Raw genomic sequence first — 26,219 nt, 5'->3', positions numbered from 1 at the left:
CAATTCACAGTATCTATTGCAACATTCTGACTGTTAAGAACTTGAAATATTTCATAGAAGGGCAATAATGTTGGTGTTTGGATAATGAAGTTTTAAGTTGAACCTACCTAAAGGTTGAAAGTTAAGGTTTTTGAAAGTCTGAAATAGTTTTCCCTCAAGTTCCAAAAACATTGAGCATTATTTGTCCTTGAGCTCATGTATCTGGCCAAGGCTATTTTCCTGATTACTATACATTCAAAGAAACAGAAACCTAACCAAGCAAAAAATGTATTTTAGTAAAGAGAAAAAAATTTTTTAATTTAATGAAAAGCAGGATATTCATTTTGTTAAAATGTATCTATTCCCTAATGCCACAAATATAGATAAGTGATTAATAATTATTTATTAAGTATTTTATTGGCATTTTAATTTTCCTAAAGACAAAATAATCTGAAATATTTCATATAACTAACTACCCTGAGAGTAAGACTGAACAGAATTTAGAAGTTGCTCATAAGAACTTCAGAAATTAATACTGAATGCTAAGTAATGAATGTACTAAATTTTTAAGAAATGCATCTTTTTCTTTGATTTGTACAAACACTCAGATTACAAACTCACAACACAGAAGAATCATGAGTATATAAGATAATAAATGGACCTTTATGGCCTACTGTGAAGATTCCAAAGCTTCAAAAATATATTAGCAGTTTAGTAATAAGCTGTAAGGCCTAAGGGAAAAAAACATTTCTTCATCCACAGGATCTTTAGATATACTATACATTAAAATGTGGGACAGATTTTCCTTCACTTATAGATTAGGTACTATTAGTCACATAAAATGACAAAAAAAAAAATTCTTAAGTATGACCTCATGCTTTAAAATAACTTAATAATTGGTAAACTTAGCTAAGTCAGCAACTAGAAACCTAAGGAAAAATTAAAAACAAAAATGTGAAATGTTTTTTCAATTTTCTCTTCAAGTTCCAGTACTAAAAATGCAGTAATTCTTAAGGCTTTCCACTGGTATGAGAAAGTTTTACTCTTTAAATAATAAGCATAAACTTATGTCACATTGAGTTTTCAGTTATAACATCTTCAAACTACATTCTAGTAATTTCTAATTTTTTGTGCTTCAGAAATAGCCCTTTTTAAAGGGAGAGAAAGGCAGTAACACAGGGAGAATGCATCTTTGAACATATTTTGTGATTTTCATTCTAATGTTATCTAAGCTATTATGTGAATACCATCAAAGTCAGGGTTTTTTGACAAAAATACTCTCTAGGTTCCTTGGACCACATACTTTGCAATATATGAACTATTAAATAATCTAATGATTCATTACACTGAGACTGCAATCAAGATGGCAGAGCAGCATGGAGACTCTCAGCTTGTCTCCTCCCTGAAACGCAGCTAGATCAGCACTATATAACACATAGCATTTATATAACAATTCTATTATTAGAATTTGTGCTGCCATTTTCAGCTATTAAAAGTTAACATTAGGAGCGCTTGTGTGGCTCAGTCAGTTAAGTGTCCAAATTCAGCTCAGGTCATGATCTCACAGTCTGTGAGTTCGAGCCCCATGTTGGGCTCTGTGCTGACAGCTCAGAGCCTGGAGCCTGCTTCAGATTCTGTGTCTCCCTCTCTCTCTGCCCCTCCCCTGCTTATGTTCTGTCTCTATCTCAAAAATAAATAAAACATTAAAAAAAAATCAAAAAGTTAACATTAAAGGAAACAAAGCTAGAATGGTAAAACCAGGAGCACGTGGGTGTACTTGCAAAGCACTGAAGGATGCTGACAAAAGCATGTAGTAAAGGGCTGTTCCCAGGACACGGCCATACCTGACACTACATGAGTTCTCAAAGTGAATACCAGAGAAAAATCCTCTCCTGTTTCTGGCAGAAGGGGGAGAAAAGGAACCATTTTGAGATAGCCAGCAGCATTCTGTTCTTAAGAAGGTATGCGCTCAGGAGAATCTATTTAACCAGAGCCTCAATGACCTGGAGGAAGAATACCCAACTCCAGTCTACTATAGCCATCCTGTCCTGCCTAAGAAGGATTAAGAAAAACTAAGAAGCATGTGTTAAGTCCATGATCCAGAGATACAGGCTCTATAAAAAACCTACAACTAACATCATACGCACTGGAGAAAAACTAAAAGTTTTCCCACTAAGACCAAGTATGGATGACAACAAGGTATGGATGCCCCTCTCACCAATGCTTTTCAATATCATATTGGAAGTCCTAGCTAATGCAATAAGACAATAAAAGGAAATAAAAGCTACAAAGATTGGGAAGGAAGGTTCAACAAATACTAAACGTATATAATTGAGCCTACAAGATCTTTACTGCTATGAACCAATCTACATATTACTTAAGGAAACAACATTTAATTACATAACTTAAATTGGAAACACAAAATAAGTGTAAAGAATAAGTGGTATCTTCTTTTAGATGGTAAACACACTACTTTTCTGTCATTTTTGAGACTTCTGATGATTCAAGTTTTCCCAAAGTGTGCAACCTCAGAAGTTCCAAGAAGTCTGAACTAGAATTTAGAATCACGATAATAGGAATACTAGCTGGGGTTGAAAAAAAACAAAGAATTCTTTTCTGCAGAGATAAAAGAAGTAAAATCTAGTCCAAATGAAATTAAAAATGTTATGACTGAGATGCAATATCAAATGGACACAACAGTAAGGATGGATGAAGCAGAGCAGCAAAGCAGTGATCTAGAAGATAAAATTATGGAGAATAATGAAGCAGAAGAAGAGGGAAACAAAGACAAAAGAGCATGATACAAGACTTAGAGAACTCAGTGACTTTTTAAAAAGGAATAGTATCTGAACCACAGGAGTCCCAGAGATGAAGAGAGAGAAAAAAGGGCAGAAGGTTTATGTGAGCAAATTATAGAAGAAAACTTTCCTAGTCTGGGAAAGGACACAGACATCAAAATCCAAGAAGCACAGAGAAATCCCATCAGATTCAACAAAAACCGACCATCACCAAGGCATATCATAGTCAAATTCACAAAATACACAGACAAGGAAAGAATTGTGAGAGCAGCAAGGGAAAAAAAAGTCCTTAACATTTAAGGGAAGCCAAATCAGGTTCGCAGCAGACCTATCCACATACACTTGGCAGACCAAAAGGAGCAGCAGGATATATTCAATGTGCTGAATCAGAAAGAATTCTTAATCCAGCAAGGCTGTCATTCAAAGTAGAAGAGATAAGGAGTTTCCCAGACAGACAAAAACTACAGAGTTCATGACAACTGAATCAGGCCTACAAGAAATCTTTTTTTTTTTTTAATTTTTTAACATTTATTTATTTTTGAGAAAGACAGAGAAACAGAGTGCAAGCTGGGGAGGGGAAGAGAGAGGGAGACACAGAATCTGAAGCAAGCTCCAGGCTCTGAGCTGTCAGCACAGAGCCCAATGCAGGGCTTGAACTCACAAACCATGAGATCATGACCTGAGCTGAAGTTGGGACGCTTAACTGACTGAACCAGCCAGGCGCCTCAGGTTGCAAGAAATTTTAAGGGGGATTCTTTGAGTGGAGAAAACACAAACAGAATAAAAAAGACCCAAAGCAACAAAGACTAGAAAGGACCAGAGAAAAACACCAAGTCTACAAGGCAACAAAATTCAACTAAAGTCATATCTTTCAGTATTCACTCTTAATGTCAATGGACTAAACACTCCAATCAAAAGACAAAGGGTATCAAAATGAATAAGAAAACAAGACCCATCTATATACTACTTACAAGAGACCCATTTAATACCTAAAGATACCTGCATATTGAAATTAATGGATCTATCATGCTAATGGTCATCAAAAGAAAGCTGGAGTAACTATACTTATATCAGATGAACTAGAGTTTAAAATAAAGACTGTAACAAGAGATGAAGAGAGCATTATATCATAATTAAGGGGTCTATCCACCAAGAAGACCTAACAATTGTAAACATTTATGCCCCCAATGTGAAAGAACCCAAATACATAAATCAATTATCAAAAACATAAAGAAACTCACTGACAATAATACCATAGTAGTAGGAGGCTTCAATACCCCACTTATAGCAATGGACAGATCATCTAAGCAGAAAATCAACAAGTAAACAATGGCTTTGAAGCACACACTGGACCAGATGGACTCAACAGATATATCCAGAACATTTCATCCTAAAGTAGAATACACATTTTTCTTGAGTGCACATGGAACATTCTCCAGAACAGATCACATACTGGGACACAAATCAGCCCTCAACAAGTACAAAAGGATGGGAGATCATACACTGCATATTTTCAGACCACAACGCTATGAAACTCGAAATCAACCACAAGAAAAAATTTGGAAACACCATGAATACTTCAAGATTAAAGAACACCATAGTGAAGAATGAATGGTTTAATCAAGAAATTAAACAGGAAATTTTTAATTTTTTTTTTTCTCTTAACGTTTATTTATTTTTGAGACAGAGAGACAAAGCATAAACTGGGGAGGGTTAGAGAGAGAGGGAGACACAAAATCTGAAACAGGCTCCAGGATCCGAGCTGTCAGCACAGAGCCCGACGCGGGGCTCGAACTCACGGACTGTGAGATCATGACCTGAGCTGAAGTCAGACGCTCAACCAACTGAGCCACCCGGGCACCCCAAGGAAATTTAAAAATCTACAGAAGCCAATGAAAATGAAAACACAACAGCCCAAAACCTCTGGAAGGCAGCAAAGGCAGTCATAAGAGGCAAGTATATAGCAATCCAGACCTTCCTAAAGAAGAAAGGTCTCAAATACACAACCTAAACCCACACCTAAAAGAGCTGGAAAAAGAACAGCAAATAAAGCCCAAAACCAGCAGAAGAAAGAAAATAATAGATTAGGGCAGAAATCAATGATACTGAAATTAAAATAACAGTAGAACAGATCAATGAAACCAGGAGCTGGTTCTTTGAAAGAATTAACAAAATTGATAAACACCTACCCAGACTTATCAAAAAGAAAAAAAGAAAGAACCCAAATAAAAACCATGAATGAAAGAAGAGAGATCACAACCAACATCGCAGAAATACAAACAATACGAGAATATTAAGAGCAATTATATGCCAACAAATTGTGTAATCTGGAAGAAACTGACAAATTTCTAGAAACATATAAAACTACCAAAACTGAAACAGAAAGAAATAGAAAATTTGAACATACCCATAACCCGTAAAGAAATTGAATCAGTAATCAAAAGCCTCCCAACAAACAAGAGTCCAGGGCTGGATAGCTTTCCAGGGGAATTCTACCAAACATTTAAAGAAGAGTTAGCACCTATTCTTTTGAAGCTGTCCCAAAAAACAGAAATGGAAGGAAAACTTCCAAACTCATTTTACGAGACCAGCATTACCTTGATTCCAAAACCAGACAAAGACTGCACTAAAATGGAGAACCACAGACCAATATCCCTGATGAACACAGAAGCAAAAATTCTCAATAAGATACAAGCAAACCGAATCCAACAATACATTAAAGAATTACTCACCGCAATCAAGTAGGATTTATTCCTAGGATAGAGGGCTGGTTCAATATGCACAAATCAAACAATGTGATACATCACACTAATCAAAGAAAGAATAAGAACCATGTGATCCTCTCAATAGATGCAGAGAAAGCACTTGACAAAATACAGCAACCTTTCTTGATTAAAACCCTCAAGAAAGTAGGGATAGAAGGAGCATACCTCAAGATCATAAATGGCATATACGAAAGACCTATCGCTAAGAACATCCTCAATGGGGAAAAACTGAGAGTGTTCCTTCCTCCTAAGGTCAGGAACATGACAAGGATGTCCACTCTCACCACTGTTATTCAATATAGTGTTGGAAGTCCTAGCCTTAGCAATCAGAAAACACAAAGAAAAGGTATCCAAATCGACAAGAAGGAAATCAAACTTCAAACTCTTCACAGACGACATGATACTCTATGTGGAAAACACAAAAGACTACCAAAAAATTGCTAGAACTGATACATGAATTCAGCAAAGTCTCAGGATATAAAATCAATGTACAGAAGTCGGTTGCATTTCTATACACCAATAATGAAGCAGAAAAAAATCAAGGGGTCGATCCCATTGACAATGACACCAAAAACCATAAAATATCTACGCATAAACCTAACCAAGAGGTAAAAAATCTATACACTGAAAATTATAGAAAAGCTTATGAAAGAAATTGAAGAAGACAACAACAACAACAAAAAGGAAAAATATTCCATGCTTACAAACTGGAAGAACAAATATTGTTAAAATGTCGATACTACCCAATGCAGTCTACATATTCAACGCAATCTCTATCAAAATAACACCAGCATTCTTCACAGAGCTAGAATAAACAATCCGAAAATTTGTATGGAGCCAGAAAAGACCCTGAATAGCCAAAGCAATCCTGAAAAAGAAAACCAAAGCTGGAGGCATCACAATTCTGGACTTCAAGCTGTATTACAAAGCTGTAATCATCAAGACAGTATGGTACTGGCACAAAAACAGACACATAGATCAATGGAACATAATAGAGAACCCAGAAATGGACCCACAAACATATGGCCAACTAATCTTTGACAAAGCAGGAAAGAGTATCCAATGGAAAAAAAGACAGTCTCTTCAGTAAATGGTACTGGGAAAACTGGGCAGCAACATGCGGAAGAATGAACCTGGAACACTTTCTTATACCATACACAAAAATAAACTCAAAATGGATGAAAGACCTAAACGTAAGACGGGAAGCCATCAAAATCCTAGAGGAGAAAACTGGCAACAACAACCTTTTAACACTAGCCACAGCAACTTCTTACTTGACATATCTTCAGAGGCAAGGGAAAGTAAAAATGAACTATTGGGACTTCAAGATAAAATGCTTCTACACAGCGAAGGAAACAATCAGCAAAACTAAAAGGCATCTGACCAAATGGAAGAAAATATCTGCAAATGATTTATCAGATAAAGGGTTAGTGCACTAAAGAATACATAATACACGATTCCATTTATGCAAAAGTAAAACACAGGTTAAACAGCATTGTTTAAGAATTAAGACTTATAGAGTAATACTGTAAGGCCAAACAAGGACATGACTAACATAAAATTCAGACTATGTTCACTTAAAGGGATATGATCAAGAAGAGACACTTGGGGACTTTAGTCAAAGCTCTATTTCTTGAACTGAGTGGTAGTTACACAGGTAACTTTAAAAAATTTAGCTTTACATGTTTTCTGCACTTTTCTGTAAACGTGTTAAAATGTCATATTAAAAAAGAAACATTTATATAAACATCCTCAAGTTCTTAAATAAAAAACAATAGGCAAAACATTAACAAAGACTGATAAGCTCGAGATATATTTGAAATGTACATATAAGGTGTATGGGAAAAAGAATGGATCTAAAATATCCTGGGGCAAAGGAATTTTAGTAACAAGTACACAAGGAAAGTGAGAATCTAAAAATTTGTTTTCAAACACTCTCTGGCCAAGTGCCCAAATCTTTGTGTAACCCACACCTGAGGCCAGAGGCCAAACTTTCAAGTAGTATTTCTAGCCTATGGAATACCATCATATATTATTGATTTATCTTTTCATTTATTAGTATCTCTCATTAATCTATAAATCCTTCACAGCTAAAACCTAGACTCACAGGTAACACATTATCAAACTATTGCCAGACTTCTCCTTTCCTTGCACTGTCTATGGTGGGTGAAGGGACAGTACAGAGAAGCTAATATGTGGTGTTCTGGAGTTGGAGGGTACCCAAAATTACAAGTTTAATATCATTAATTCATACTTCAAATTTTTCTTAGATCTCTCATTTGACTATATACATCGACAAATGGACCTTCTCATAAATTTGTTAAAATAGTACTTCTGACTATAAGCAATACTCTAATTCAGTGGTTTTACAAACTGGGTTCCATAGAACAAAGTATCTATGCAATGGCCTCAAGGGCTATGGGGCAGAAAACAAAACTAGTGAAGTGGGCTTCTGGTTCCCTACCACAACCACTACTGCTACATTTTTACTTAAGTTTTATCTGTCTCCCACCCCCAATACTAAACTTCAAGTAAGAATAGGAAGGAGGGGCACCTGGGGTGGCTCAGTTGGTTAAGCAACCGACTTCAGCTCAGATCTCGCAGTTCATGGGTTTGAGCCCCATGTGAGGCTCTGTGCAGACAGCTCAGAGCCTGGAGCCTGCTTCAGATTCTGTGTCCCCCTCTATCTCTCTGCCCCTCCCCGTCTCACGCTCTCTCGCTCTCACTCTCTCTCTCACTCAAAAATAAACATTAAAAAAATTTATTTTAAATGAACAGGATGAAAAAAAGTTTTCCTCTAGTATTAAAAAATTATATGCAATCTGGAACCTCATCAAAACTAAAAAATCTTTGTTCTGTAAAACACCTGCGTGTTAAGAGAATGAAAAGACAAGTTACCAACTAGGAAAAAAATATTTACAAACCACAATACTGACAAAGGACTTACATCTAGAATATTGTTAAGAACTCTGAAAACCCAATGGTAAAAAAACATCCAATTAGAAAATGGGCAAAAGACACGAAAAGATATTTCACTGAAAATGCCAAGTAATAAGCATGTGAAAGTATGTTCAATGTCATCAGCCACTAGCTAAATGCAAATGAAACCACAATGAGACACTACTATACACTTATCAGAATAGCTAAAATAAAAAAAAATTGTGGTAACACCAAATGACGGCAAGAATGTGGAAACTGGATGGATCATACATTGTTGGTGGGACTATAAAATGGTACAGCCATTCTAGAAAACAGAAGCAATTTCTTATAAAATGAAACATGCACTTACTTTCCCAGAGAAATGAAAACTTACATTCACACAAAAATCCATAGACAAATGTTCCTAGCAGCTTTATTAATAACAGCCCCCCCCAAATGGAAACGACTCACATGATGGGGTAGACACACTGGGGTACATGCGTAGTACCATGGAATGTTACTCAAAATGAAAAGAAGGGGGAAAAAAATGAAAAAGAAGGAACCATTAGACATGAGCTCTATTTGGATGGATCTTAATAAAATTATAATGAGCAAAACAAGCCAATTTCAAAGGGTACATTTACATAACATTCTTGAAATGGCAAAATTAGAGAGAGAGAACAGATTAATGACCCCCAGGAGTTAGGAGTTAGGGGTGGCTACTGGTGTAGCTACCCTGGAAAACAGTACAGAGGTTCCTCAAAAAGCTAAAAATAGAACTACCCTACAACTCAGCTATTACTAGGTATTTACCCAAAGGATACAAAATACTGATTTGAAGGGGTACGTGCACTCTGATGTTTACAGCAGCATTATTAACAATAGCCAAATTATGGAAAGCGCCCAAATGTCCATCAACTGATGAAAGGATAAAGAAATGTGGTGTGTACACACACACACACACACACACACACACACACACACACAGGAGTATTACTCAGCCATCAAAAAGAATGAGATCTTGCCATCTGCAACAACATGGATGGAGCTAGAGTATATTATGCTAACTGAAATAAGTCAGAGAAAGACAAATACCATATGATTTCACTCATATGTGGAATTTAAGAAACAAAACAGATGAACACATGGGGGGTGGAAAATAGAGACAGGGAAACAAACCATAAGAGACTCTTAACGACAGAGAACAAACCAAGGGTTGCTAGACGGGAGGTGGGCTGGGGATAGGCTAAATGGGTGATAGGTATTAAGGAGGGCACTTGTGATAAACACCAGGTTTTACATGTAAATGATAAATCAATAAATTCTACTATTACACTATATGTTAACTAACAAGAATTTAAATAAAAGTTAAAAAAAAAAGATCCCTAGCTAAATCCTACGCACAAAAAGGTTTAAGATGCACTGTTTTATACATCTGGAATGTCTTTTTAAGTTCATCTATTTATCGATTTTTAGTAATCCTGACACCCAATGTGGGGCTCAAACTCATGACTCCAAGATCAAGAGTTGCATGCTCTTCTTCCAACTGAGCCAGCCAGGTGCCCCAACATTTGAAAATGTTTTAAAAAAAACTTTTAAAAGCTTTAGAACAGGGGTATCTTTCAAATCACCAACGTTTTTATTTTATACTGTGATTTGCCTAAAACACACGGCACACTTATTATTTTATTTTACCTTGTGTCTTAGCCTCACTTCACTAGTTCTGCATCTCAAAATATGTCTTACTAATACCGTAAGTATTGAGAAACCAAGACATTAGATAAAAGCTGAATCACATAAAGGTTAGCTGATTTACTCAAGGTTACCTACCTAGTTTAGTGACACAGTCACCTCACTTTGATTCACATATCCTTCTCTCAGTCAACTATTTTTAAGAAACACTGCTACCTTGCTGAATCCTTAATGCCATATACCACTGATTCTCAAACTGGTTGTGGTTACATCTAGGCACATGGACATGGGCAGAGTACAAAACCTAAATTCAATTACAGTAAAGTACAAACATAATACCATTTTTAAAATTTTAAGCACTATGTACTCCTGTCCCAAACTGTGGCATGAATAGGGCACTGATCACCAAGACTGTGCTTATAAAAAGCACTACTACATGTGTGTAAGACAGCTGTTTTCAACTTCATCTCCCTCTGCTTACGCTGGAAAATGGAATTTCAAGTCTACATAATAAGATGTTGAGATGTATAATGTCCTAATGGATGAGACAAAATGAATTAGCAGAAGAGAAGTAGCTGGTAGGCAATGTCTTCTCCACACCTTATCTAAAAGTCTTGCTATCTAGGCATTCTGCTTAAAATGACCAGCAAGAATTTCCTGAAAAGCTATAAAAAGCAACAAATTTAGAATGCTATTTAAAATCAATCATATGCACACCATTTTTTTCAAGTGACATGATGCTCACTATGGCACTGCAAATTGACAATAACATCTACCTGAATAAAAGCTATTGTTTTTAGAAGTATACAAAAAGCACTACCATTTTATTTATTAATTAGAAAATAAGTGAAATCACTTTTAATAGCCCATCAAAACAATTTAAACTTGAGTATCTGATTTAAAAGAGTAGAGCACAAGGCATTAATCTAGAATTACAGTACATTTAGTGTATATATGGAAAATTATATACTTACTTTCTGAATGAATTTCTCAACACTCTGTACCACGTGTTTATAGAACTGAAAGAAAAAACATGAAGTGTACTTTTAAAATCTGTTCAATTAGATTCAAATTTTCCTGTTACACGTAGGTTTAACATAGTTTCAAAGGTTTATCTAAACAATACTTTTTAATCATGAATTTTGAGACAAACATGTCACTCCCATTCATAAGCATGTAACTATGACATCTAATTAGTAAAGAATTCTTGACATACATATATACATACATACATGCATGGTCAGTACAAGTGACCCTTGAACACAGGTTTGAACTGTGTGGGTCCACTTACACGCTGATTTTTCTCAATAAATAGAGTACTGTAAGTGTATTTTATCTTATGATTTTCTTAATAATTATCCTATTTTCCCTAGCTTACTCAATTGTAAGAATATAGTATATAGTACATATACTGTATTTAATCAACTATTTATGTTACCAGTTAGGCTTCAGGTCAACAGTAACCTATCAGTAGTTAAGTTTTGAGGGAGTCCAATGTTATACACAGATTCTCGATGCGTGGGGGGATCAGCACCCCACCCCCCATGATGTTGAATTGCCAATTTATGTATCCAAAGTGTGTTAAGAGATACAAAAGAATTCAATCACGGTCCTTATAAAACCATACTTTCCCAAGTGGTTATGTTGACAGCAAAGTACTGGTAATAAGCACACAGGCAAAGGTATATTCTTACTTTCATGGAAGGGAAAGACCTCCTACAGTATCTTTAAATCAGGGTAATATATTTTAGTTTATGGCAATTGCATATTAGCATATTTGTTTAAAGAACTTCAATTGTGCTTCTATTTATACTTTCACCTCAGGAATTCTATTTTTAAGGGCCATCCTCTGGCCCTTAAGAGACACAAGAACATTCCTCTGAACTGCATCATGAAATCCAATATTTATAAAATAAAAAATAAAGGAAAACCTCATTACTAACAGTCATCAAATCAAAATATCCAAATTTAAGTTTGGCTAAAATTTTCATACTATAAAGGAACAGTTTACTCACAAGTTTAAGTTGCTTAAGCAAAAAAAAGGAAAACAACTACTTAAAAGTTAGTTAAGCACTACTTAAGCATTTAAAATTAACATACAAAATATTGATTACATACTGAATCATTGTTATTAAATAATAATTCTTCTGGAAAACATCTTGACAATGCTTCCTGCTTCTAGCCATTTTACTACATGTAATTCTGAGTAAAACTGCTCACTAAATTTTAATTCAAAGTTTATCAATTCACATAGGCCTTCTTCCCTAGTAGGTTCATCTGTGAGATTTTTCTGACAGTGTGCAATGTTAACTGCCCATCAAAATAATCATGCCTCTAAACACTGATTAAAAAAAAGAAAACAACTTACCTCAGTATGAACCACAGTATCATTTAAATCTGATTTAAAAGGCAGTTCAAATCTCAATTTATGTTATGTACTAAATGCAGTTTAAAATAATACAGTACTGCGAAACAACTGGTCTGAACTCTTAAAAAATGTCAATGACATAAAAAACAAAACAAAAAAAGCTGGGTCAGGCTGAGTGACAGGACAAATAAATGTAATGCACGATCTTACTGGATCCTGAAATTTCTTGCATGTGATCAGTGCACTACATAATTACTTAGGAAATGTCTTTGTTCTTAGGAGAGTCAAAATCAAATATTTAGGGATTTAAGTGTTATTATGAATGAAATCTGAAACTCAAACAATTCAGCCAAAAAATGTGTTTGTGTGTGCAGAAACAAACCAAATGTAGCAAAATATTAACAATTGGCAAATCTAATAGAAGACTCTGCGTTGCTCATTATATTTTGCAACATCGATGTTGAATTTTCAAAATTAAAAAATTTAAAGCAATAACAATAAATCAAAATAGTATAGTATATCAATAGTTAGGTTCTTGATTAAGAGAAACTTGGATTCAAATCTAGCTGTATTTATGCTGACTATTGCAAATTAATTTCTCTTAGGTCCTTCCTACACCTGAAAAATAGAAATAATGTTGACGCCAATACTTACAGAGTATTTTAATTAAAAAGTATTCTCAGAGGGAAGGGGGTGGAGGGATGGGCAAAATAGGTGAAGGGAAGTGGGAGACAGGCTTCCAGTTGTGGCTTAAATAGGTTATCAAAAGGTACAGCATCGGGAATATAATTAATGATACTGTAATAGCAACGTATGGTGACAGATGACAGTTACTCGTGTTGAGCACAGGATAAGGAATAGAGATACTGTATCACAAAGCTATAAACCCGAAATGAGTACATTATGTGTCAACTATACTTTATTGAAAACAATTTTTAAAAAGTATTCTTGCTCAACTTACATAAAATACATCAATTATTTTCACAGAATAAAAATGGTAATAATATACATGTTTGTACACTCTCCAGATCATGATCATAAAAATCAGATCACAATGTAAAATAGGATAAAGAAAGTCCCAAGAAAGTAAATATTCTATACTAAGCCTATCAGATATCCTGAAAAATCACTTTTTTGGAAGAGTTCTCTTGGCTAAGTGCTTACTGGTCACTGTCCTTATCGCTTATCACCTCTTTGATTTTCCACATATAAACAGGGATTTTAACTATAATGATGTAAGAAATTAACTGTACATCTGAAAACTAAGCTATGGCCATCAGAACACTGAAAAATCAACTATGTGAATTTTTTCCTAGTGGCAATTCTCTCTGTAAATAGGAATTTGTTAAATCTAATAGATAATGCGGTTATTCAGAGACAACTTATTCAAATAATTGGTGCTTCTGGTTATGGCTGATGTTCTTATTTATAGTAGGAAAACATATCACCAAATATCCACAGGTTGAAACCTACTTAATTAAAAATAAGCACTCATTCATTCTCAATTTTAACAGCTTACTAAAGCAGGGAGTCTTAACTTTGGGGACAAGAACCTCTTAGAAAGAGGTGTTTGGTTGAACTTCAAAAGGTCCTTAAGGCCAAGAAATTTTATGCAAAATTTTGTGCATCTGTATATTTCTCTACAGAAAGTCCAACCTTTCTCTGAGATTTTCAGAATATCCATGAGTCAACATAGATTGGCTCAAAACCACTGTATCAGAGCAATGGCGAAATGCCTATGGCCTCTACCCCCAGTTCAAATGTCCTATAAACAATAAGGCTCAATTATTTTTCATAATGTCTCATTTTCAAATATAAAGAATTAAAAAAAACATTAATTTTCATTTAGAAACCTTTTACCAAGATTCTGTAAAGTCAGTGTGACAAACAACAGCATAAACACATTCTCCACAATGTGGCCCTATCTTAAATCTTGCTTATGAAAAGTAAAGAAAAATGATAGCTTCAAGTTCATGGAAGAACATTTATCAAAATGTTAAATGTTTAGCTCTAGGTAGGCGAGCTAGCAGGTGATAACCAGATTTTCATTTTTGTGTTTTTCCCCAAGAACATTTATTAACTCTGTAAAGAGGAAGAAAATACACAGTTGACCCTGAAACAACATGAGAGTTAGAAGCAACCAACTGATTGCACAGTCGAAAATCTGCACAGAACTGTGACTCCCTCAAAATTAAGTACTACTGACCAGAAGCCTTACCAATAACAAAATGTTAACACATATTTTCTGTATGTATCATATACCATATTCTTACAACAAAGTAAGCTGGAGAAAAGGATATGTAATTAGGAAACTCCTAAGGAAGAAAAAAAAAATCCACAGTACCTGCACTGTACCTATGAACAAAAAAAAAATTCACATGTAAGAGGACTGTGCAGTTCAAATCTGTGATGTTCAATGGTCAACTATATAATCTTTAACAATTATTCCTCCTCTAAAATATTAGTATAGTATTTTCTTCTGAAAACTCAAGTGTAAAATTTATTACTCACCTTAATAGCTTTGATGGCAGCCTTAGTAATTTGGGTCATTTTGGCTTTAGAAATGGGTGGTTTATAGTCATTCAGGGAATACAACTGACAAAAAAAAAAAGGAAAAAAAGAACAAATTTTAAATACAGCAAAACTAATGGTCTCTAAGCAATTACAGAAAGTTACCAAACATTTCCATTTTTATAGTCTCAATACAATCAAAGTGCTGGTTTCTTTTAAAAATCAAGTTCAACAACATTAGCCATCAGAGAAATGCAAACCAAAACCACAATGAGGGGGCACCTGGGTGGCTCAGTCAGTTAAGCATCTGACTCTTGAGTTCAGCTCAGGTCATGATCTCAGGCACGGTTTGTGGGATCAAGCCCTGTGTGGGGCTTTGTACAGAACAGGACAGAGCCTGCTTGAGATTCTCTCTCCCTCTCCCTCTGCCCCTCCCCTGCTCCGGCTTGCTGTCTCTCTCTCTCTCTCTCTCAAAATAAAATAAACATTAAAAAACAAAAACAAAAACAAAAACCCACAATGAGTTACCACTTCACATTTACTTGATTATAATCAAAAAGACAGATAATCACAAGAGTGAGCAAGGATGTGCAGAAACTGGAAAGCTTATACAATGCTAGTGGGAATGTAAAATGGGGCAGCAGCTTTGGAAAATGGCTTGGTGGTTCCTCAAAAAGTGAAACATAGTAATACATAATATGACACAGCATTTCCACTCCCAGGTATATACCCAAAAGAACTGAAAATAATGTTCACATAAAAACTGTACACAAATGGTCATTACAACATTACTCATAAAAAAGTGATGTAAAAAAGTGGAAAACCACCCAATGTCCATCAACTGATGAATGAACATAATATGTTAAAACCATTCAGAATATTAGCCATCAAAAAAGGAATGATACATGCTACGTAATAGATGAACCTTGAAAACATTATACTCAGTTAAAAAAACTATATTAAAAAGACCAGATATTACAAGATTCCATTGATATGATATGTTCAGAAAAATCATATCTACTGGTGACTGCCTAAAACTGGGGGAATTTGGAAGAAATGATATGTTACTACTAATGTGTACAACATTTCTTTTGGGTAGTAATAAAAATATTCTAAAATTGATTGTGGTAATGTTGTACAGTCATACTAAATGCCACTGAATTATACACTTCAAATTGGTTAACTGTATGGTATATAAATTATATCTCAAAACTTTTTAGAAATCAAAGGATTTAAGGTTTAGCAGTAATCCCCCACACCAAAAAAAAATAATTTTGTTTTGAAATTTCTCATATAAGCAAAGGATATAAAACTGCTTAGAGAGAAAATCAGTTAAAGGTGGGAAAATCAGGGGGCACCTGAGCGGCACAGTAGGCTTAGCGTCTGACTTTGGCTCAGATCATGACCTCATAGTATGTGATTTCGAATCCTGCATCAGGCTCTGAACTGATGGTGCAGAGCCTGCCTGGGATTCTCCCTCCCTCTCCCGCAATTGCTCTCGCTCTGTCTCATAGTAAATAAATAATTTAAAAAAAAAAAAAGGTGGGAAAAATCAGGCAGTGAACAAATAACTAAGCTTAAATGAATACTGATTAAAATTTACATTGTACTCAGTGATGCTAAGATTTTAACTATAATGCTACAAGATTATTAATTTCAAGTCTGAAAACTAAGCTTTGGCCATTTGAATACAGCCAAAATAAATCTGAACAGACTTTAAAAGTAACTTAAACAGAATGTTAGTCAACTGGCAATTTAGGGAGTCCTCTACAGGTTTTGCTTCATCTATCAATGAACTCTACTGATTTTTACCCAGTTTCCCCCATATTTGTCTCCTCTTCCTACTCCTACCACCATCACAACCACAGCTCAAATCACTTTCATCTCTCACACAGACAACACCTCTAAATGGATGTGCACGCCTATCTTTTCAAAAACTAATCTGATCAGTTGACTAATACCCCTTAAAAGGTCAATGACTTCCCATGCTTTGAATAAACACATGGTTCAATTCCTGTCTACCTTTCCAGTCTCATTTCGCCCCATGCTCCCATCCTGAGCCCTTTGCTCTAGGCACAATGGTCTTTTTTTTCAGTTTCCTGCCACAGAGCCTTTAAAATGGACCCATTCCCTCTATTTGGAATACTCCTCACCATGGCCTCCTTGCTGGTTAATGTGCAGTCATACATCTTAGTTTAAGCAACACCCAATGAGGAATCAGCCAGATCAATACTTCCCCTTTCGTGCTCTTACTGTATGTCATTCAGCTCTGAAGCACTCATCATAGCACTCTGACATTTATTTATTGATCATTTAACTAATACTTGATTTTTAAAAGAACTGTCACAAATGACAATAACACCAAGGACAAAGAACGTAAGTTCCTTTAATACAGTTTACGTTAATACGACATTAATGGTACAAGAGCTGTTCAAGCTGAAATCAATTGTGCGGCACACAAATATCCTTCCGTTGAAGTACCCACCTGTTGATGACACTGCCACCCATTAGGGTCAAGATCCCATCAGATGATTTAAGAAATTACCTCTGTCAAATTTACAGGAAATTTTTTAAAATATTTATTTATTTTTGAGAGAGAGAGAGAGAGAGAGAGAGAGCGCGCGCGCGAGCGAGCACAGTAGCGGAGGAGCAGAGAGAGAGGGGAAGACAGAGAATCTGAAGCAGGCTCCAGGCTCCAAGCAGTCAATGCTGAGCCCGACGCAGGGCTGGAACTCATGAACCGTGAGACCGTGACCTGAGATGAAGTCAGTCGTTTAACCGACTGAGCTGCCCAGGTGCCCCTCACAGGGAATTTTAATATATTTCTGTCTTCAATTCTTACCCGTATGCCAGTCTACTCACCAGGTACAAAATAACATCAACACATTCTACGGTGCTTACACCAAGCTGTATATAAAAAGTAAAGGTCAATTTCCCAGAATTTCTCATAGGCTCTGGCTGCTGCCTGTCTGAGACCCACTCTTGCCTTCTCTTACAAGAGAGTAAGCTCAAAAATAGAAACTGTGTCTTTTTTGTTTAGATTTTTTCCTTGTCTCCAAACTGTACCTTCAGTATCTTCAAAAAATAAATATTTGTAAAGAATAAATTAAAATGAATATACATAAGACACAACATTGTACAAGCTTTGCACAGAAAGACCTGGATAGAAATTCCAACTATGTCACCTTATTACAAGTTGCTAAAGCTCTGAAGTTTCATTTTCTCATTCACAAAGTAGAAACTCATTTCACAGAAACATCACATATAATAAAGCTTTTAGAACATATTAAAGTTACTCAACAAGGCTAGCCATTATTAAAATTAAAATCCTTCTCTCTGGTAGGTATTCTCCATCTAAATGAACAATATGAAGGGATCCATCAAACATCTATTCACTCCAATACTTGCAAGTCCATTCTAAAATAACTTCTATTACTAGGGAGATGAAAACGCATCAGGTTTATGCGTTGACTATAGATTGCATGTAGCAAAGTTGACTATACATTGCGTGTAGCAAAGCCCCAAGTCTCAATCAAGTATTCGTCCATATCACAGCACACCAAAGCTTCGTTTGTTCTCTTTGTGTGTGTTGAGGGCTGGAGGGTGAGTTAGGGGACATGCAATTTAGACCTATAAAACATTTTTAAAAGGCATCTTTCACCAGACATCTCCTCCCCCTTTTTAAATGCAGCTACTGGAGAAATTTAAGGCAGTACTCAGAGAAATACTGATAATAAAGTACTTTTCCAAGGCTCACTTAATATATACACTTCCAGCTAACCATTATTCTGGATTCTCTAAAATCTCATTTCTTTATTAAATCTCATCATCAGAATATGGACACAGATCATTTCATTTAATTCCCCACCATATGCCTTTACTAAACTGTAAGTACACTGTGTTTTACCAATCTGTTAAAGAAATTATCTTTAACCCCCCAAAAAATCCCTTATGCAAGAATTCCCAAAGTATTTTCTCCTTGAATACAGAAACAGGATAATGATTCAGCTAGTTTTCATGTGCTTACTTTTTTAATCAAAAAAAAAAAAAAAAAATTAATGTTTCTCCCATCCTGTGGCTTGGCTTCTAAGTGAGCCTGCTGATGTTTCTTCTACTTGTCTGAACATAAATCTCAAATGTCTATTGACATCTACTTCTGTGCTATATTTAACTATTAGTTTTACTGGATCTAAAAATAAAATGTATTTTCATGGGTGTCTAATTTTGATAAGCTGCTTCAAAGTTCCTTTGAAGTAGGTGGAGTATAAATTTATACATTTAATGAACTAATGTGAACTAAGCACATGACTTCAGAGACAGCTTGTCATTATCCACTCTTCCTTCTATTCAACTTCTATCTCAATTTAAGTGTTCTATATATTTCACTGTTGTCAATTCTCTCAACATCAAACTCAATCCTCTAGGACCTGCATTAAAGACTATTTGTTGAGAATTGTACGATTATCACTACAACATTCAGTATTTTAGCAAAAGAAAATAGTGATGAAATACACTGTCAGACCATTCAAAGCTTTTAAAAAACTTCTATAAATAATCCAATGTATATCAAGAGAGTATATTTAATCTTTAAATCTACAGGATATGACATAATGTGTGATAGACAGTAATAAACCTGTAATACCCAACTGATAACTTAATTCTGCTACAATATTGCCATTAGGAAGTGCCAAGCTTCATTTCAATCCTCATTCTAATCAGAAATACCAATCCCTCACCAAAAATTGGGAATGTTATTCTCCCGGTATTCTCAACATGTGATCTGGTTTTAGATTGGAAAATGTTGGAGAAGAATGAAAGTTTACTCTGGGACTTTTTTTTTCCCATTTGCCTGATGATTCCCACCACTATGCTTGGGTCAGAAGATCGGGGCTGCATGCACTCTAAGCTTGGGATCTCTAGATATCCAGTTTTCTCATGTATATGTTTTAATCCTACACATCAATTTTTTGGGGTCTGGCTGGCTCCCTGCTATAGTGTTTTCTAAAGTCTAAAGTGGCTGCTGATTCCTGTTAGTTTGTTCCATCAAACTATTCCCTTTGTTAAGACTATTTTAACTTTTCTAGGGCTACTGATACCTGCTGTGTCTGAAAACCAAGCTTCTTCCCCTCGAATGCTATGTTCTAATGTTATTTAATCTCATGTGACAATCCTTTATTTATACAAACTCTCCGTATCTGTCTGACCTCTGACTGAAATGAAGTCCCAGTCTTGACCTGTCCTTTCCTTTGGCTACTCAAGACTTATTTACACAAAGACATTAAACAATAGCCTGGATTTCAGTCTAATTAATTCCTTCCTTATGTTTCACTCCCTTCAGGAACTTGTAGGCACATCAAATGTATTTTTTAGATATGAAAACAACAACTAATCAAATCAGTTTCTAATGACTTTAATCAAGTTTTGAGAAATTTTTTACCTACACTGAGATATGTGAGTTGCTGCTGGCTGCTTTATTTAGAATAAAGATCTTTAAAGTTGCTAGCTGTCAACTACTGATTAGGCCAAGGAATAGTCACCACAGTAAGTATTTTACACTTTTAAGACTACATGGTCTCTTATCACACTACTCAGCTCTACCCCTGTTGCAAGAAAGCAACCGAGGACCAATTCACACATGAATGGGCAGGGTATGTTCCAAGAGAAGTTACCTACAAAAGCAGGCCAACTCTGAACTTGGGCAATGTTTCTCAATCCTAGAACTGTGCACTTTTTTTTCCTTTTAGATAAACACTGCAATCTCATGTCTCTGGAAAGCATATTCATGTCCTCCTTGATCCACACGCTGAGTGTGACTCTTCCACACGCTCCTCTTCCACACGCTGAGTGTGACTCATCACACACATGCCCTCCTCTTCCACACGCTGAGTGTGACTCATCACCCAAAACTTAACAAAATGTTGTACTTCATGCTGTTATTTTAAGGGAACTCACTTCAAAAACTTCAGTGCCTTTCCCAATTTGAGCATAGGTATTACATGAATTCTATCATTACCTTGGAAGAGCCCAAAAAAGAACTTAACTGACCACCCAGGAGAACAATCAAATTTAGGTAAAATCTTGCTCATTTACAGGTTAATTGTTAAACCTTCAAGGGTGTGGCTCCATGATCAATGGAATTAACCCACTATGTAAACCTAAAATAACTAAAACAGTGATCAATCCAATCCATCTTTCCCAACAATGATCCTTTACTGCCTTGATAGTACTAGTTAGAATCCCTCAAATCTCCAAAATCAGAAAATCAGAAATTGTGGAACAAACACAATCCTGATACTTTAAATTCAAGACAGCAAGCTGACTACAGACATTTTTCTCCTCTTCCTCCTATTAGGAGGACAATAAAGGAATACAATTTTAAACAGGTGGAAAAATAACAAAAAAACCAAAACCTCACAATGAAAACAGAATAGGAAGGGGAGTATAATCAGCAAACAAGATGTCACAAATTTACAAAAACTGGAAATATTATTAAGGGGATTAGTAACTGAGGACATAAAGAGGAAACCACAAGCCACAGTACACACAGAAGATACACCCAGAGGAAAATAATTTGTCCTGCCTAATTCCAGAGTCCCACCACGCAAAATTGAGGTATTAAAGACAGCAAGAGCAACACAAGTGAACTAATGCCTCATCTATTCTTGCAAAAAGTCAATAACATCTAAAATCGACTATTCAAGGAACAGTATTACAAAAATACTGCTTAGATACATGAACGTAATCAGCAAAGGAACTAAAGTATTAAGAACTAAAACATTTTTCTCTTTGGAGGATCCAGCGTAAGGTGAGAAGGATGAGCTTCAAATAAAATTTCTTTTGTCCTTAAAAAAATTACACGCCTATGTTACTTTGAAAAATATAATAATCATATTTTAGTGCAATCTTGTTTTAACTATACTTGCCACAATGGCCCTCCACAGTATCTCTCCCCTCAAAATTCTTATGTTGAATCCCCAACCACGAATGTGACTGTATTTGAAAATAGAGCCTACATGGTGGTAAAGTGACATGAGATTGTAAGAGTGTAAAGTTACAAGAGATCATAAGACTGACTCAACAGGACTAGTGTCATTAGAAGAGACACCAAAGATCTAGCTCTCTCACACGGCCGTGTGAGGGGGCCACATGACTACTAGGACCTGAGGTAGCTGGTAGGAACTGAGAGCAACACCCCAGCCCATAGCTAGCGAACTAACCAGACCTCAACCCTATAACAGCAAGGAACTGTATTCAGTCAGCAACCTAAATGAAGCTGGAAGAGGAACCCATGTCTTGAATGAGAGCATCCAGCCTAGATGACTCCTAGATTTCTGCCTGGTGAGCCCATCAGCAAAGGCAGCAAACTAGTGCTTGGGTCATGACCCATGGAATTTGTAAAATAAATCTGTGGTCCTTTAAGCCACAAGCTAAATTTGTGGCAATGTGTTACACACCAACAGAAAACTTACACAGTTAAAAAAGCTGTAAATGGTTTTTCTTCGTTATATCTTGACTGTATAGATTTTTTTAACTTTTGCAAAATATTTTTGTGAAAGTTATTTTTATAATTCAAAGTCAAAATTAAAATGAAAAAAAATTTCCTAAATAACTTGAAACATAAAAAAAATAGAAATTCAGTGTTTTGCATATAGGAATAAAAAAAGTAAGTAAGAGACTTGTTTCACTGATAGTCGCTTTAAAGAGATTATTCTCCAACTGTAATACCTGAGAAGGAATACTTTACTAAAAGGTTTACTTCAACTACATCCAAAATTTGTCACTCCCTAATATACAAGTTCTCCTCTCCTATATAGCAGGGTCTTCCAAATTATTTTTTGATTTGAGATAAATATTAGATACAATGAAATATTAGATACAATAAGCATGTATTGAAGTAACATAAAATCAGTTGCACTTGACATAGCAGAATGTGACCAGAAAGTAACAACAGAATTAACAGTAGCAGATTCAACACTAAGAAAATGCAACACTAAAAGCATGTTCTAAAAGAATAATGAAACCAACAGTGACTTTATACTCAAATTTTTATTTTTTTACATTTATTCATTTTTGAGAGAGAGAGAGAAACAGCACAAGTGAGGGAGGGGCAGAGAGAGAGGGGGAGACAAAGAATCTGAAGCAGGCTCCAGGCTCTGAGCTGTCAGCACAGAGCCCGACGCAGGGCTCAAACTCATGGACCACGAGATTGTGACCTGACCTGAAGTCTGACACTTAACTGACTGAGCCACCCAGGCGCCCCAGATTTTTTTTTTTTTTAATGTTTTTTATTTTTGTGAGAGGATGTGAGCAGGGGAGTGGCAGACAGAGAGGGGGACAAAGAATCTGAAGCAGGCTCCAGGTTCTGAGCTGTCAGCACAGAGGCCGACGCGGGGCTCAAACTCACAGACCGCAAATTCTGAGCCACCCAGCTGCCCCTACCTCAGATTTTTTAAAGTATATTTCTTTGTAACAAATGTTTGAATGAAAACTATACGTAAGCTTGGGTTATTTCCATTGAAGTAGAAATATTCCTGAACAATCAGAACTTTTTAGAGCAAAAGATATGTTACAGATATTCTGCCAGGCGCCCCAGATCAAGCTTTTAACAAAGGCACAGCTCCTGATTTTAAACTAATAATGTGCCAGTATAAAAATGTCCAATGTTTTGAGGTGACTGGATGGCTCCGTCGGTTAAGCATCTGACTTCAGCTTAGGTCATGATCTCACGGTTTGTGAGTTCAAGCCTCGAGTTGGGCTCTGTGCTGATAGCTCCGAACCTGGAGCCTGCTTCGGATTCTTTGTCTCCCTCTCTCTCTCTGTTCCTCCCTCACTTGCTTTCTCTCTGTCAAAAATAAATATTTTAAAAAACTTTTTAAAAATTTCCAATGTTTCAAGTGCATCTTTGAAATAAATAAACCATATGTAATTGAAACATCACAGCACATAAAATCTAAAATGTTATAAATCTAAAAATCAATGAGGAAAATTAAGAAATAATCTTTTCCTTTAAAATATAACCTTAAAGGCTTTTAGGCTTTAAAACCTTTTCTGTGATTATATTTTAGTACAGAAAAATTGGAAAATATTTTTAAAAGCCCAAAGATGACAGAAAATGCAAATTCTCTATAATCCAACAATTCATCACTCAATCCAAAAATACTCATTAGTGCCAGGCACTATGGATCCAATAGAAGAGACTGACAACATTTCTGTCCTCATGGAACAGACAGCATGCTTCTGGAGACAGGTAATATTCTAACAAACAGTCTGCAAAGTATAATTAAGTATACAACGAAAGTAATTATTATTTAGTGAAGGGTATGCAAAACTATACCTCTGTCAGGATCTCAAATCCAGAACCTCTTTGAAAAAAAAAAAAAAAGTGGGGCACTTGGGTGACTCAGTAGGTTGAGCATCTGACTTTTGATTTTGGCTCAGGTCATGATCGTAGGGTCCTGGGATCAAGTCCTGAATCAGTCTCTGCACTGAGCATGGAGCCTACTTAAGATTCCCTCTTTCTCTCGCTGTCCTCTCTCTCTCCCTTCTCTCACCCCATCTGCCCTTCTCCCCAGCTCACGTATGCTCTCTTCTAAAATAAAAAACAGAAAATACAGAAGTATAAAATATTATCGGGAAAAATGATGCCTATTTTCTTAAAATTATAAATGTGAAGTATGCAAACATCTGTCTAGTAAGATCAAACCTACACACTACGCTTTTGGTGAGGCGGTGGGTGGCTTAGTCAGTTGAGAGTCCAACTCAGCAGCTCGCTACTGTTAGCCTGTCAGTGCAGAGCCTGCTTCAGATCCTCTGTCACTCCTTCTCTGCCCCTTCCTCATATGCACTCTATCAAAAATAAGTATTTTTTAAAAAGCCAGAATTTGATATGTATAAGTGCTAACATAATTATTATGACAAACATATATGTTTACATGCTTTGTAACTAATTATGCTTTCCTATGGGCTAAAGTATTTTCACATAAATAATTAACCTTGTATATTACCAAGGAGAACATTCTATTTCTCAACCATGGCAGGGGTCTAAGATTAATAGTATAGTTTTGAACACTCTTATAAAAAGGAAGCCATTTATCTTAGAATCTAACTTACAGTTTAAAACTGTGTTAGTGGGGGTGCCTGGGGGGACAGTCAGTTAAGCATCTGACTTCGGCCCAGGTCATGATCTCAGAGCTCGTTGAGTTCAAACCCTGCATCGGGCTCTGTGCTGACAGCTCAGGGCCTGGAGCCTGCTTCAGATTCTGTGTCTCCCTCTCACTCTGCCCCTCCCCTGCTCATGCGCTCTCTCTCTGAAAAATAAATACACTAAAAATTTTTTTTTTAATAAATAAAACTGTGTTAGTAACAAAGAAAAACTATAATCAACTCTCCTCCAAAAAACTACTACTTAAAAAACTAAATTTAGACAACAAAAACTTATTTGCGTAGTCCCTTAATTCAATACAAAAATTTACATATCCTTCCCAAATTCTTGGGATAAAGTGGATAAAACAATACTCTTGGGGTGCCTGAGTGACTCTTGATTTTAGTTCAGGTAATGATCTCACATTTGTGATATTGAGCCCGGAGTCAGGCTCCATGCACAATGTGGGCTTATTCTCTCACTCTCTCCCTCTGCCCCTCCCCTGCTCGCACTCACGCTCGCTCACCCTCTCTCTCTCTCTCAAAACAACGACAAAAACCTCTTAAAGTGGTATACCAGAGTGGCAGTGAGCCAAGATGGAGCAAGCCAATACAGCCTCTCTCCCCCCACTGAGTACAACTAAAAATGCCAGACTAAACACACAAAGGCAACCTGAGGCTACCTGAGGACTGAGAAGTAGAAACAACAGGAAGCTGACCAGAAACTGGAGTAGAATAACCGGTGATGGCAGGGGAAGGGACTGAGGTAAATTTCATATTGCTTTATGTTGTAAATAACTGTATTATGTACAGGCTTCGATCCCCGAGAGTAGGCAGAATCACTGCAGCCAATGCTAGAGGCAGAAACACTAGAGGAAACCCCTCGTGTCCAGCCTGAACACCAGGTAAAAGGCCTCTTCCATGCTGCTGAGCTGGACATCAGGAGCAATCTTCTTTTCTTCCCCCCTCCCATTTCCCCCTGGGCCCTGCGATGGGTTGGAGAGAAGCAACTGTTGCCAGCACCTAAAAACCCCCCGAAGAATAGCA

General features: G+C 36.1%; 1 protein-coding gene across 1 annotated transcript in view; it reads right to left on the bottom strand.

Moving 5' to 3' along the window:
• SCAF8 (SR-related CTD associated factor 8) overlaps positions 1–26,219 on the bottom strand; it is a 96,583-nt gene that overhangs the window by 46,370 nt on the left and 23,994 nt on the right. Inside the window, 2 exon segments of the mRNA XM_078447503.2 lie at positions 11,128–11,172; positions 15,033–15,116. Of these exon segments, the coding sequence (XP_078303629.2) occupies positions 11,128–11,172; positions 15,033–15,116 (129 nt within the window).

This window comes from Panthera onca, chromosome B2 (assembly GCF_046562875.1).
Source record: "Panthera onca isolate mPanOnc1 chromosome B2, mPanOnc1 haplotype 2, whole genome shotgun sequence".
NCBI classification, from domain to species: domain Eukaryota; kingdom Metazoa; phylum Chordata; class Mammalia; order Carnivora; family Felidae; genus Panthera; species Panthera onca.
The sequence above is the reverse complement of the archived record's forward strand: the minus strand, read 5'-3'. Positions and strand labels throughout refer to the sequence as shown.